At 33.0% G+C, this 15,336-nt stretch overlaps 1 protein-coding gene and 1 long non-coding RNA gene across 2 annotated transcripts; one reads left to right on the forward strand and one right to left on the reverse strand.

The window, feature by feature from the left end:
- The first annotated feature begins 2 nt into the window (after positions 1-2).
- On the forward strand, positions 3-14,739 carry LOC138318592 (nucleolar and coiled-body phosphoprotein 1-like). The gene is made up of 6 exons (XM_069261095.1): positions 3-1,847; positions 6,047-6,126; positions 7,419-7,457; positions 8,029-9,022; positions 9,430-9,536; positions 11,863-14,739. Exons 1-6 carry the CDS (start codon positions 1,724-1,726, stop codon positions 11,947-11,949), a joined length of 1,431 nt encoding a protein of 476 aa, XP_069117196.1. The 5' UTR covers positions 3-1,723; the 3' UTR covers positions 11,950-14,739.
- Positions 4,163-5,957, reverse strand: LOC138318603 (uncharacterized). The gene is made up of 2 exons (XR_011207891.1): positions 5,639-5,957; positions 4,163-5,519 (listed from the first exon to the last, which is right to left on the reverse strand). It is a non-coding gene; the product is annotated as an uncharacterized lncRNA (long non-coding RNA).
- Positions 14,740-15,336: the final 597 nt, after the last annotated feature.

A 15,336-nucleotide genomic window follows, 5' to 3' on the forward strand; every position in this document is an offset into this window, starting at 1 on the left:
TGATGTTATTATTACATTACAGATGCTCCACCGCCGACAGAGCATAAATGATATTAATCATTTGAACAATAATTGGTGTTTAATCGTGTATATATATGCCTAATTAACACAAAAAATGATATAAGATAATTTGTTTCGCCTTTAGTGCATGCGCAATCAGTACTTCATTCCATATAGGATATAGTGTCACCGAATATTTTCGGAATGCAATTAATTATTTTTCATATTTTTAACTTTAAGTAAAATTAGAAGCTCAAACTTTTCAATTGTGGTAATGGTGTAAAGTAAGTAACTTTTGTAACTGAAGAAAAATACTAAATCGTCTGCTCCTGTTTTTTATAGTGAAAAATACCATTTGTCAGCGGTGGAGCATCTTTAATATATCGTTTATTTCAATCCCATAATAAACAAAAACTAAAGGTATATTATTGATATAAAAGCTAATTACGCGTATATTATTTGAACACAAACTCATGACCTATACAACTTGGAACAAATACATTTGCGGTAAACTGACGGCAAATTATTGACATTGTGTGATATTTAAAACTTTAAAAATATCAATAATTAGATAGCATGTAATCGGAGTTTAAAGACTTTTTGACAGATAATGTTTCCGTCTTTAGACCGGGTACGTTATTCGTTCTACCCGCCATCGTCCTAAGTTGACAATCACTAAACGGCAACTTAGACTACGCAAGAATTCTAGCATTTGTATGATGTTACAACCTCATCTTAGGCCATTGATAAACATTTTTTTACGTTATTATTGTTTTAAAAAAAAATGTTACGGAAAGGTAGTGGGTTTTTAAATGGGTATTGGTAAAACTAAAAGTAATGACTTTTCAAATCTATTTTTTTGTCCGTGGTAAGGTTAATTTGAATGGTTGGATAAACCGAGGACGTTCATTCTGGGCTTAAAAAATATTGTCGTGTAAGGTGTAGGTTAAAAGTAATGCAAAATTACAATACTTGGTATACTAAAGTAGATTAACTGTAGGCGGTCGATAATAAATTAAGTTGCTCTATCTCTTTACATTGTCAATTTTAGAGATGATTTTTAACAAGGATTGTAAGTGATATGAATATGTATAAACGTCCTTGATTTTGAAAAAAAAAAAAACGTGGGAAGAAAATTAAATCACGATGTAATTGATTAAGCTAATGGCCATTGAACAACCTCCGTATGAACAGAAACAGATACTTATTGACCAATTATGAGACAAAGGTTTTACTCACGTGGTTTACAGCAAGGATTTATAAGTATATACGTCCTTGTTTACAGAAATACTGATAGAATCTATACATAATTACAGGTAGTAAGAATGAATGGAACTTTCTTCAAATGTGATAAAACATATTGATAAGAGCTCTCGGGGCTTAACGAAAAATTGCATTGTTGCTTAAATTATGTAACGAATGATGATTTCATGAAATTTCAAGCATCAATGACATTCGATATCAATGACAGCGGAGGATAGCTAGCTTGAAATGTTCCAAGATTTGTTAGCAATGAACAGGCAGTAGAATCTATGTATTATTCCTAAATAAGTCTTTCTCTCTTCCTTTTCCATTCAAAATCGTTTGACGTTACGCTTTCATAAAATAATGAATAACATAACTAAAAATAACACGAGCTGAATTATTTTGTTATTTTAGGCAATACTCCCAATAGAATAATTACAGAGTTGTCGTTCTTGTCTGACGGATGTTGTGACGACGCATGCTCATTTCAGAGAGCGCGGAAGTTTTGAAAGGTTGTGTTGATTTGAGAAGACGAGCATTTCGTGAGAAAATGCCGGCAAAAAGAAAGAAGAAGACGACGCCAAAGGGGAAGAATACGAATGGTAAATAATAATAACTGTAACTTTCATTTATTTGTTTGTTCTTTGCTGTTTTGAGAGTAAGCTGCATCGTGTGCAGCCATTCACAATGGTTTGTGAAAATATCGGATACAATTTTATAAACAAGCTACTGTGTAACAAACTAACATGTTAGTACAGCTAATATGCACTGTGCAGTTACGGTTGAACGGGAGATATAATAACACACGAGCATACAGGGAAATGGTGAAATTAAATGCCAATTTCTAAACTAGTCCAGAAGTTGTAAATGCACACGAAAAAACGCAGTACCCCGAAAAAAGAGTTATGGGGATCCGGAGCTCGAGTGATTTTCTCACACTAGCCTACCATGCATTTCCTCAAAAAATACAAATAAGCATGCAATGTGAAAACTGAAAATTGACACTGATCATCATAAGATATATTTTAAAGTATTAAAAGTCTTAAGCTAACTAGTGTCAAAGCAATGTAAAAGCAGAAACGTATAGGCTATATGTTTCTGCTAAAAGTATGACTAACAGTTAACGTCACCGTACCCCATTTGGTACACGACCCCTTTTGGTACAAAATTAGGGTTTTCCCCTCTAAAATCCTAGTTACTGTGTTTTGTTATTTATACTATTGTGATATGAAAATACAAGTATAAAATGACAATTTAAGCTCAAATTTGACTTCGATCGTCTAGATTATATTCCTATACGCCTACATCGAAATGGGCGAAATGGCCGTAAATGTTAGCAGTGGGTGCCGTTGAGCCATTCGACGGCTAATTTATGCTACATTGTTATCCGTTTTCATCTAAAGTAAACGCATTAAATAAATCTCTATATCACTAAAATTCTTCGGATATCATTTTCATAACGATACCTCTTTTTTTAGCGCAGATACGCCACTTTTCTTAGTGTAACACCGCAATTCAAAAATCCCGCTTTGCCATTTTTGTTTTTACTACCAATGCGCATGCCTCAACGTTGCTGACTAAAACGATCTACCAGGCCAGGTGCTCAGTTGGGGGTTTAATGAGATCCGGATTTATAGCAAGGATATGTATTATGTGTTGGTGTCAATTATTACTTTCTGTCTATTAATCATTAAGATTGTAAGATAACCTACATGTACACCATATTAATTTTTGTCTTAAATAAAATGAGATAATCAAACAAACAGACCATTGACATTTCCCCAAGACAATGACATACAAATGTACTCAGTACAGATACATGTAACTTAATGTAAGCAGTATCTCAGTAGATTTTTTTAAAGTGGTTCCTCAAAATTATAAAATGACTTAATCCAGATTTGCAGGCAAATACTATTTCATTGTTAATAGAGTTCATTACACAAAAACAGCAATAAACTGGATCAGTGTTGAGAATCACCATGGGGATTTAATGTCACATGCAGTCATGGAAAAAATATAACATTAAACTTACATGTACATCCTAGATCTCTCATTATATAGAAGACATTGCTCACAAATATTTCATTTATTCTCTCTCTCCATCTTTTAAAAAATTCTATTTACATTAAAAAGGTAGTTGTATTCTTGATTTAAAGTTGCAATGTTATAAAATATAATATATAGATATAAAAATTCTTAAACAGGTATGACAAATTCTGCATTTCTGAAAACTGTGTTTAGGAATCAATATTGATATACCAACCAAAATATGGTCAGTGCATAGCATCAAAACTAATATCAATGTGAGGCCATGTATACACATACATGTATAGATAATTCATATTCCAATTGCAAGTGATCCTGAATTGAACAAACGTGGATCATTTATTTTCATCTGTAACTTGTAAGAAGATATTGTAAGAATTGTAATTGTGTGTTCAGTATTGTTGTGTTTAAATGAAACTGTACTACCTCCTTAGGCCCTATTGCATCCGTTTTTATCCACTAATGAACTTAATATGCAATTATACAGTGTACCTGCATGTATTACCTAGTACCTACAAGTATAACTGTACATGTACCAGGTATATATTGCCTGTACCTATACTATTACCATGCATACTCTATATTGTGATTCCCAGTATTATAACTTTAAGAACAAATTGATATATTAATGAGTGCTGTAATGTATTTACTGAAAATTAACAAGCATAATTAAGGCAATTCCAGTTATAAACTAGATCTTTTTTCTTAAAAATCATACTTAATTTCACAGTAAAACCATTTTCTGAGACATTCACGTCTTCATATAGATTTGCATATGGCAATATGTTCCAAAATTATTGTGCTAAATGCTGAATGCTGCAGTTTTCCAATGAACAAAAGAAATTTTGTAACAGATGATAAACTCAGGAAATAAAAAAAAATATTATGGTTTCCATGCATTTAATACTGTCTGGTTTTTACATATAGAAAAGGTATGTGTAGCCTCAAGAAATTCTTCTTATATTATGGGGGTTTCCATACCTGCAACATAAACAAAATAGAAAATTAGACATGAAAAATTATACCAGGTACAGAGCTATTGATTATAGGGTATCTTTGTTCTATAGGGAACAAAATGCACCATGTACAGGTAAAAATACAATATTATTGCATTGACATGACCATTATGAGGACTTTTCTTAACCTCTTATTTGTGGTCTTCCAGTAAAAATGGACAGGATATATTTATATATATCATTCCCTGTATAATTTTACCATTTTACAGATAAACTCCCAGGTAAAAATGATTTACATGTAGATAATTAATTACATATAATAAGTTAACAGAAGGAAGGATATCTAGTCATTGGTGATTTATATACCCAGTAATTGAATAGAATGGTATTTGTTTTACCATAAAAATATCTATATATGCTATAAAATAATTATACATGAATCACATGTATTTGAATCCTCTTAATAAATTAATATGGGAAAATTTAAATATGTAATGTTTTGTAATGCAAACCTTTTAAAATAAAAAATGGAAGATTATAACAAAATTGAGTTGTAAAAAATTAAAACAGAAGAGTGTATAAATTCATTTTGTATTGTAATTTATAAAATTATTTCTAAATATCATACATACATAATACATAAAAACATTTTTAATTACCCAATATACCTACATGTATCTATCTATGATTTTGTTTAATTTTTCATATAAATAACATTTATTAACAAGTTCTCAACCTCATGATACAGTTGCATAACAAGATTTTCAGCAAGTATGTACTATTATGCATTAGCTGTGTATTGAGGGCTAAATGAAGTCTTATCAAATTAAATACATGCACATTATAAGGTTATATACATTTTACATACAAACAGTTCTGAACAAGCTCTTTTTTCACAATATGTAATGTACACTACATGGTACAATTAATAAAATCTTATAAAACCAGATACCATATCTTATAATTATGTTATATTTGCTTTATTTCTAATGCTTCATTTGGAGAATGGATACTGGATAGATCTATAGTATAGGCCTAGTTATAATATGGACTGTTTAGGCATGTTATTTCAAATTTTATATGCAAATGAGCAGGTGCTTGTTTCGTTTTGATAACATATTTTAAAAAGTTTTGAAAATTGGTATTTACCGGGATTATAGATTGCAGAATATTCTGAAACAGGTATGTTCTATTTTAAATCAGTTTATATGAAGAAGTGTAGTGGATATTCCTCATATTTCAATTGTAACACCAAACCGTCTTTCAATTTCACTGAAAAATACGGGAAATGACTCGCCAGATTAGGTAGTGTTTTGAATGGCGGTACTTTTTAAATAATCGTCGGTAAAATATCAAAGACAGTCACACAGAATGATGAATGAATACCATACCTTTCCATCAAAGTGCATAAATTAAAATTTCAGCATATAAATCGAGAATCTCAAAGCAAAACGTCCCGTGTACCAAAAGGGGTCCGCTCGCTGTATCAAAACCGGAAGTGACGTAGTGAGGAATAAAACCGGTCTATTTTTAGCTTGCAGTTACGACGATAATTTTTTTTATTGTGGACGTACACCCCAGAGGCAGTCCTTGTCAGAAACTGACAAACATTGAATCACAAGGAATGCATATTAAAAATATCGCAAAAAATATGTCAAATTTGTACCAAATGTGGTACGGTGACGTTAGATATTAATCCTAAATCCTGATTTCCACTTGATAGTTAACATGTTTAAGACAATAATAAGTTATATGAGTTAATTGCTTTGTTATATGTACTTATACCATATTATTCACAGGAAACTCCTCTGCTGCCTCCAGTGACTCAGAAAGCTCAAAGACATTGGAAATTCCCAACAAAATTTCACAGAAATATATGGTAGGATTTTATGCAATACAACACATTATAGATATATATACATGGGAGCTCGAGGTCTCTAGATAGCTAATAATAGGATTTTGTTGACGGTGATGTCAAAAGGTTGTATTGCATATGGGTAGCCATCTTATAGAGGAGGTGCCTTTAATAGAAAAATTATTATTGATATATGCAGCTAATATGTTTAATAAAAGTTCATTGGCATTTCATTAAATTTAAAAGTGATAGTGGCTAAAAAAGAATCATTACTTGGGACCATTGTTGATAATAGCTATTTATAAACTATATAACTTATCATGATTATACACATGTTGTTAACTACAGGGTTCACTTGTCTTGAAAATGGATAATCCCAATATAAATTACAAAGAAACTGCAGAACCCCAGATAAGATACCAAGATTAACTCCTCTAGTTTGAAACTTGGAATCAGACATGTAGTAGAGACAAAAAAAATCGAGCCTTTTTTTTTCAATATTCATGAGACTGGTGGTCAGTCTAATAATCATTATACATGCATGTATATAAAGAAAATGGAATATAACGAACTGTCGAAGACAGTCTGCGACTTTAAGCACTAGTCCAATACCCATGACTAGTAGTTTTAAATTACAGCCAGACTTAAGCCAATTTTGATGAACTATTCTGTCTGGACTAGTATCTCCCTATTCAATTAAAATTGTTGAATGCTACAATTACAAGAGTGGTGGTCAACTGCATTTTTTAAACACATTTAGAGTGCATTTTTTATGCGATTATTTCAGTCAAGATCATCATTTTGTGAATTGGTGTTCACAAAAGGATCCAGACTGCAATTTAGGTAAAAAAATTGTAAACTTGTGACTGAATTTGAAGTGCTGAAGCAAAACAGCTCTATATTTGATTTGGACTAGCTAAGTGATTCAATAGTGAGACTAATAGTGAGACTAGTAGTAAAATTTTTGGGTTTTCTAGTCCAAATGACTAGCAGCTGCAGCGGAAAAAAATTACTGTCACAGACTGGGAAGATGATGACTGCAGTAAAATGTTTTTAGCCATTTTTGTTTTCATTGTGGAAAAATGCACCCTGTGGAATATCTATTTTGATCAGCAAATGCATACTAAATATAAGATGAAACTAAAAACAGGAAGAAATTTCTTGAGCTAAAATAAAAACTGATCTATAAATCTATGGGTTAATTCATAAAAATTGTATAATGTAAACAGTAATACTGTATTAAAGTCTTGTTTGAAAAAAATAATTATCACTGTTTGAACATCAGTGTTATTTAGTCCTTTTGTGCAACATTTTAGGGTCCACTCCATAAAAAGAATGGACAAAGAAAACAATTGGTAAGTTATCATCTAATTTTTTAATAACTAGAAATATTTGTGACCAAAGGGATAGGGTCAAAAAGAGAGAGAGAGAGGAAGAGAGAGAAAGATGTGTATTCCTGTAGTCATTCTCGGCCCCCATCGGCTGTCAAGCTATCGCTTTACCTCAGAGTGAAAGGAAGGGCAGTAACTCTGATGGATGAGAATGTCCTGTAGTTAGTATAGTTGCCTATTGGAAATCTCCACATGTGCAATATAAGTCATATTGACCTCTTGTTTCAATCCACATTTTGACTTTGAAATGTTAGAAATATAAGTTAATTAAATTTTTAAGTACCGAGGTATTAATGGGATGAGCCAAAATCTTTTATAGTATGTTTTTATTTAATTTCACGAAAAGAAATTTTGAATGATTTTTAACAACTCAGAAAATTGGATTGTAGATGCTTCTTTATTCTTTTAGAAATATTACACACAATGCTTTTGTATAATTATCTATTGACAAAGTTGAAAGATGACTTAAAATGCTTACTGTATTACAGATAATACAGAGAAATTGGAATATTCATTTGAATATCTTATGTTACAGACACCTGAGGTTGGATACGAGGCTGATGAAGAGGCTTCGACCACTGGTACATCTGACATGAGTACTCAGTCTCCTGCCCCTGCTGATTCTAGTCTGTATGACTTTGATGAGTCAGACTCTGAAATGCAGATCTCACCAATGCCATTGAAAGGCAAAAAAGCTAAGGCAAAAAAAGCTAGTACTACCCGTGCAAAAAGTGTGTCCGCAGACAAGAAACAAAATAAAGCGGAAACGAATGTCAGGAAAGGAAAAACCACAGCTACAGGAAATAAAAGCACTAAGATCTTATCTGCAGAGAATAAAAAAACTGAAGTGAAAATACCAAAGACTAAAACAAATGTGATGAAGAAAACCAGTAAACAAAACCAAGAGAATACTCCAATCAATGTAAAAACTCAGAATAAATCTGTTGACATCAGTATGATGCATTTAAGTAGGGAATCCCCAATTTTCAGTAAAACACCAGTGGTGAACATACAAAGACTTGACCTGTCTAATGTAGATGGTTATGAGTCCTTCCAGCGACGGTTACGAAAAAGGAAATGTGAAACTCCAAAAGATCAAGCAATCCCAAATATACCAAAGATACTGAAACCGTCGCCAAGTGTCAAAAATGCCACTACATCTGGCAAGCGTCAATCAAGAAAAAGGGACAGTGGGGTACTCTTATCTCCTCCATCCCTACACAAGATACCTCCACCAGCGACAAAGGACACCTCAACACCTAGTAATATGAGAGCTCCCCGAGGAAGGCCAAAGCAGGCAGAACCTAGTCTTTTAAATGAATCCTGCTTTGGCTTTGATTCTGTATCATTTGCAGCAGATTCATCATTGCAGATGTCTCCAGTAAAAACGAAGGTATTACCACCCTTAACGCCTCTCTCCGACTATGTCTCCATGGATTCAATGCAGATCTCTTGCGATGATATAATCAGACGACAATCAGTCGAAAATGACGCAGATGTTCCAGAGTTGTTCTCCATGGAGCAGGATGGTTTGTACCAAATATTGTTTCCTTGCAAACAAATGTTTTTGAATTTTTACATTTTAATCCATTTATTTTTTTCTTTCTTTAAGGTATTCAACCCAATAAGCGCCAGGTGTTTAAAAGATAAAAAAAAAAAATTAAAAGGTGCTAAATAAGATAAAATTATTGCAAATCTATATATACTGCTTTGGCCTTTATTTTTGCCTGGGCAATTGAAATTGATGCCTATAAAGAGGGAGGGGCCCTTATTGGGACATGATCATGAGCGCTTATTGGTTAGAATACGATAAATACTGGTATATATCCGAATACTACTCCTTGCAGCTGAATATGTCGGGACATAATTGCATCAATATTTCATTTGAAAATGTTATTGTGAGCATGCATATATGACATTCATTTTATCCTTTCAGATTTTTCACTCAACAGAAGTACTACAAAGTCTTACAAATCCACATCATCAAAGAGACGGCCAAAGAAAGCTGTGTCGACAACCTTAAGTAAACCAGCAGTGATGAAGGTACAGTTGTTTTGGTTGTCTTGTTTGGGGCTTCAATGTTTCTAGTAATTTTATCATTACATTTTGTTGACATTAAATTTCATTTCTGCAGTGATTTTTTCTATTCCATTTGTTTAAATTTCACTAAAGCAATGGATTTGGTAATATATAATTCCCTATAATTTACAACATTATTATTAGATTTTTTACTGCCAAATTATCTTAACTTTACAAGGAATGTTTTCTTATATACAGTCAAAGCAAAGGAAAAATATTTTTATGACCTGGTGGATCAATAAAACCCAAAGGGTCAGGATGACCTATAGTCATTGTGATTCGGCGTAAACTTTTCCCTTTAAAACCCTACTCCTCCTTAACCGCAAAGCAGATTTCATCCATATTTGGTGTGAAACATCATTGGGGAAAAACAATCATTTTTTTATATAAATGAGCTTGGTCCGACCCCTAGGGGCTGAGGGGTGGGGCACCAAAAGGGCAAATTTTCTTATTTTAAGCTTTAAAATCCTACTCCTCCTTCATCCTTGGGTTGATTTCATCCATATTTGGTGTGAAACATCATTAGGGAAGGACAATCATATTTTATATAAATGAGCCTGGTCCGACCCCTAGGGTCAGAGGGGCAGGGCCCCAAAAGGGCAAATTTTCTTAATTTTAGCTTTAAAATCCTACTCCTCCTTAATCCTTGAGTGGATTTTATCCATATTTGGTGTGAAACATCTTTAGGGAAAGACCATCATTTTCTAGGTCATCTGACCGAAGGTCAGGATGACCTATTGTCATCGTGTTTCGTCCGTCGTCGTGCGCCGTGCGTTGTGCGTAAGACTATTTATACAAAAGCCTACTCCTCCTTAACCCTTGAGCGGATTACATCCATATTTGGTGTGAAACATCATTGGGGAAGGACAATTATATTTTACATAAATGAGCGTGGTCCGACCCCTTGTGGCTGAGGGGTGGGGCCCCAAAAGGGCAAATTTTTAGCCCACCATCATCAGATGGTGGGCTATTCAAATCGCTTTTTGTCCGTGGTCCGTCGTCCGTCCGTCCGTCCGTCCGTCCGTCCGTCCGTCCGTCCTTCCGTCTGTCCGTCCGTCCGTCCGTCCGTTAACAATTCTTGTTATCGCTATTTCTCAGAAAGTACTGAAGGGATCTGTCTCGTATTTCATATGTAGGTTCCCCTAGGGCCCTAGTTGTGCATATTGAATATTGGGACCAATCGGTCAACAAGATGGCCGCCAGGCAGCCATCTTGGATTTTGATAGTTAAAGTTTGTTATCGCTATTTCTCAGAAAGTACTGACGGGATCTGTCTCAAATTTCATATATAGGTTCCCCTAGGGTCCTAGTTGTGCATGTTGCGTTTTGGGACCGATCGGTCAACAAGATGGCCGCCAGGCAGCCATCTTGGATTTTGATAGTTAAAGTTTGTTGTCGCTATTTCTCAGAAAGTACTGAAGGGATCTGTCTCAAATTTTATATATAGGTTCCCCTAGGGTCCTAGTTGTGCATGTTGCGTTTTGGGACCGATCGGTCAACAGGATGGCCGCCAGGCAGCCATCTTGGATTTTGATAGTTAAAGATTGTTATCGCTATATCTCACAAAGTACTGAAGGGATCTTTCTCAAATTTCATATGTAGGTGCCCCTAGGGCTCTAGTTGTACATAATGCGTTTTTGGATCGATCGGTCAACAAAATGGCCGCCAGGCTGCCATCTTGGATTTTGATAGTTAAGATTGTTATCGCTATTTCTCAGAAAGTATTGAATGAATCTGTCTCAAATTTCATATATAGGTTCCCCTAGGGCCCTAGTTGTGCATATTTCGATTTGGGACCGATCAATCATCAAGATGGCCGCCAAGGAGCCATCTTGGATTTTGATAGTTGAAGTTTGTTACTGCTGTTTCTCAGGAAGTACTGAAGCGATCTGTCTCAAATTTTATATATAGTATGTTTGCAAAAGTTTGAAAAGCAGAGAAAAGATCCCTCTTTCCATTGTCAGACATAGATCATTCTTTGGTGGGCGCCAAGATCCCTCTGGGATCTCTTGTCTTAATTTTAGCTTTAAAATCCTACTCCTCCTTCATCCTTGGATGGATTTCATCCATATTTGGTGTGAAACATCATTGGGGAAGGACAATCATATTTTATATAAATGAGCCTTGTCCGACCCCTAGGGGCTGAGGGGTGGGGCCCCAAAAGGGCAAATTTTCTTAATTTTTTTTTTCTTAATTACAGACACTGTTATAAACATCAGATATGATAATAAGGCATGTTGTTTAACCTTATCCCACGGTCACTTAAAACTGGTCCAATTTATGTTTTTCAGAAATCAAAGGCAGACAATATGGCAGAAAAGTTCAACACAGAATTTGATGAAATTGAGAAGTTTGAACTGAGCATTGAGGATATGTAGCCAAGTCTTCATCATCTGTCTATTTATTCCCTTACTCATGCAATTTGTTGTGTAGTCCAGGCTAATGGAGACAAACATGAGATTTTTCATAAAAACATCTAAAGCAATTTGTTTGCACCAACTTTACATATCTTGATGCATATGCAATTAGTGTATTATATTGTACAGCAGCTCAATTATGTCTGAAAGTTTTTACATTTTTTGTCACAAAACGAATACATGTGATTAGTGTTTAAATTTTTCCCATAAATATCCTTTCCTAGCTATGGTGCTCTAAAATTTTATTAATTTTGAAAATTTTACCCATTCAAATTTTATCCTAGGTTTGTTGACCTAAGAATGGGTTACAATGTATTTTACTTTAAGATAACATACTTAGTAGGAATTTTTTTTCTTTAAAGTGAACATTTATATTATATTTAAATCCAAATGTCATATAAAGAAGAACAAAATTAAATGAAATTTGAAGACTTTTATGTAAAATATATATTTATTTACATCTATCAGTCAACTACAGTTGGGTTAATAATGGAAATGTTAAGTACATAACAGGACATCCAGTACACTTCTGAGAGTATGTTTTTGATTCCCAAAAATCATATTCGACTCTTTAAGTTTGAAGCATGTGTCTATTTGTCATATGTTTTGACTCTACAGATTTCTGAGATATTGTGATTTATTTGACTCCTTAATCTGCTCAAAGTCAGGGTCAACTGGATGCCTTGAAATAATCAAATACATCATTTAAAACTTTGTATTGTGAAGTAGAAGGTTGGAAATACTGTAGATTCGTTTTGAACATTTGATTACCATTTGTATTTACATGTTGTATAATATTAATAGGGATGTTATTTTGACTCTCTTTATGTGTCAATTAAAAACCTTGACATTGACATGACAAGACCATGTAAAAAGTGTAAATAAGGTTAAAATAGTATAGTAGTCTCGCACTCTACGGAGGGAAGTCGCTTACATGTTGTAATGGATGTCAATTTGTGTTCATTGTGAAAATGTGTTAAAAATTGCCTTCACGCACATAAATTTGGACTGTGGTAAATTGTGAAGATGAATTTTCAGTTGACAGTTTTGATATGGTTGCTTGAATACTTAAACATTTGATGTGAAGCTATATAGCTATCACATTCTGATTCTCAAACATACTGGAAATTTAAATAGTTCCAAGTGTGTACCCACTAGCAATAAGTCATTTTTTTTTTTTTTAATGGTTAATTGTGAATATAGATTGTAAAAAAAACTTATAGAATGAAAAAGAAGTCATTGAACTTTCATTTTGAAAAACAAAAACAAAAAATTAAAAAAATTGAACAATTTTAACCACCTTAAATTTTTATTATACAATTATCTCCCTTTTTCTTACAGTAGTTGTATATCATACATTTGTAATTTGTTAAAGTTATTTCGTCCTTACATATTTACAGACTTTGATATCTCTTGAAAATATGAAAAATATTGATAATAATGTCATCAGCCTGTGTGCAAAAATGATAAATGTCTGGTAAATAAAGTATACCTAAACAATCAAAGCCTATGGACAAATATAGAATATGTTAAAAACATTTTGTTCATCGAGACATTCAAGTCACTACTTTGGAATATGGTTTTTACAATATCTATAAAGTTTAAATATATATTTATATTATTTTATACATAATGATGAAATATAAATGTCATTCATTATTTGTACCCTTGATATTAAACAAAGTACATTACGCATATACTTTTGTAAATAGCTGTGTATGCCAATAAGTTGTCATGTAAACGCATCTAGGCCAGCAGTAGTAACTTTAAAAATAAATTCTCTTCTACTTCCTTGACATCTATTACTGTTTATAGAAATTATGTGATGATGCTGTACATGTACTAGTTCAATAAGCCAAAATACTTTTTAGTCATTTTGTTATGCAGAATCAAGTTTGATTATTTTGTCTTAATTAAGTTAATATTTTGGAAAATTGGATGCATAGACATAAGATTTATGAATTCCTTGTATCTTCAGGCACTCTGGACTACTTGAATAGATTAATATATACCTTATTCTCAATGATCAGCGCCCCTCCTCTCTTCTGAGGGAGTTGAAGTTATATAACACATTATGGATTTAACAGAGTTTTACAACTTTGTGATGTTTATTTATAACATTGGCATTGTATCACATATTACATGAACTTGCAAGTCTTTCACATGTGAATAATGATGTAATAATGCTTCTTAAAGGAAAGAAGGCATATGCATGATTACTGTGACAGAATAATGTGCCATGGGTAAGGAAAGAGTTAAAATATGGCTCACTATTTTTCAAGGGTTTTCATTCACATCTTACATTTTTGTTATGTGCCCCCTTTATCATTATTTTTAAGTGCCCTGGGCACTAATTACTGTGAATGCAACAGTGGTACAAATTTTGAAATTTAGTTACTTTTATTGCTTTTTTCCTCAAATAGTCCCTCATAGTTGATTTATCATATGACATTGCTGCCACTTACTGATCATGTAATAGTAAATACCTGCTTACATTACCAGGCAACTGCATAACAAAGACTGATTATTGGTGATTACTCATGGATAAAAAAAGACATGTCAGGTTATAACCCCATCATGAATTTTAATAATTTTTGTTATTATTTTTCTTACATATAAAACATCTATTATCAATATTTCTACTTCTATAATTTCTCTCTCTCATTGAAAACTTCTCTTTATGTGTCAGATATTTTGTGTATGATGGTTTTGGAGTAAAATAAAAAATCCTGTTACAAATATTATATTTTTAATTTTTATTTTATTGACTCTGCCTGTTTATAGGCGTAAAACAATAGATATATAGTTTATTGAATTATTAAATAATTGAATTGAATGTTCTTTTTCTGCAACAGTTTTTGACAAATCCTGGTCCTACTTCTAGTATTTGTACAGTGCTATTTCTGCAGTCATTGTTTCTTCACCATTTGAGATTTGTATGTCTGTTTTGTTACTATATCGATGTTAGAAGACTTTGGGCTGGGATATCTATGATGACAGGAGTGTAAGGAAATAGTTGTTTTAGCGTTAATACTTGTCCAATTCAATGTCATTATTACAGTTATCAATATAACAATTTTAGCAAAGGGTAGAAACATTGTTAAATGTGACCACATGTTCTTGTGTCACCAAGGAAAGGCTATGCATTTTAACAAGAAAATGCCCAGATTCTAGGACACCTGAGGCTTAGTTTCAAGGTGACCTGTTCTAATTGCCTATTCTCCATCGTCGTCTGTCATGTGATGATAAACAATTTACATTTTTGATTTCTTCTCCAAAACTGTTGAAGCAATTTCAATGAAATTTTGCACAAACATTCTAAAGCATAAGGCTAAATAAGGGGTAAAA

The sequence above is a fragment of the Argopecten irradians genome, chromosome 3 (assembly GCF_041381155.1).
Source record: "Argopecten irradians isolate NY chromosome 3, Ai_NY, whole genome shotgun sequence".
Lineage (NCBI taxonomy): Eukaryota > Metazoa > Mollusca > Bivalvia > Pectinida > Pectinidae > Argopecten > Argopecten irradians.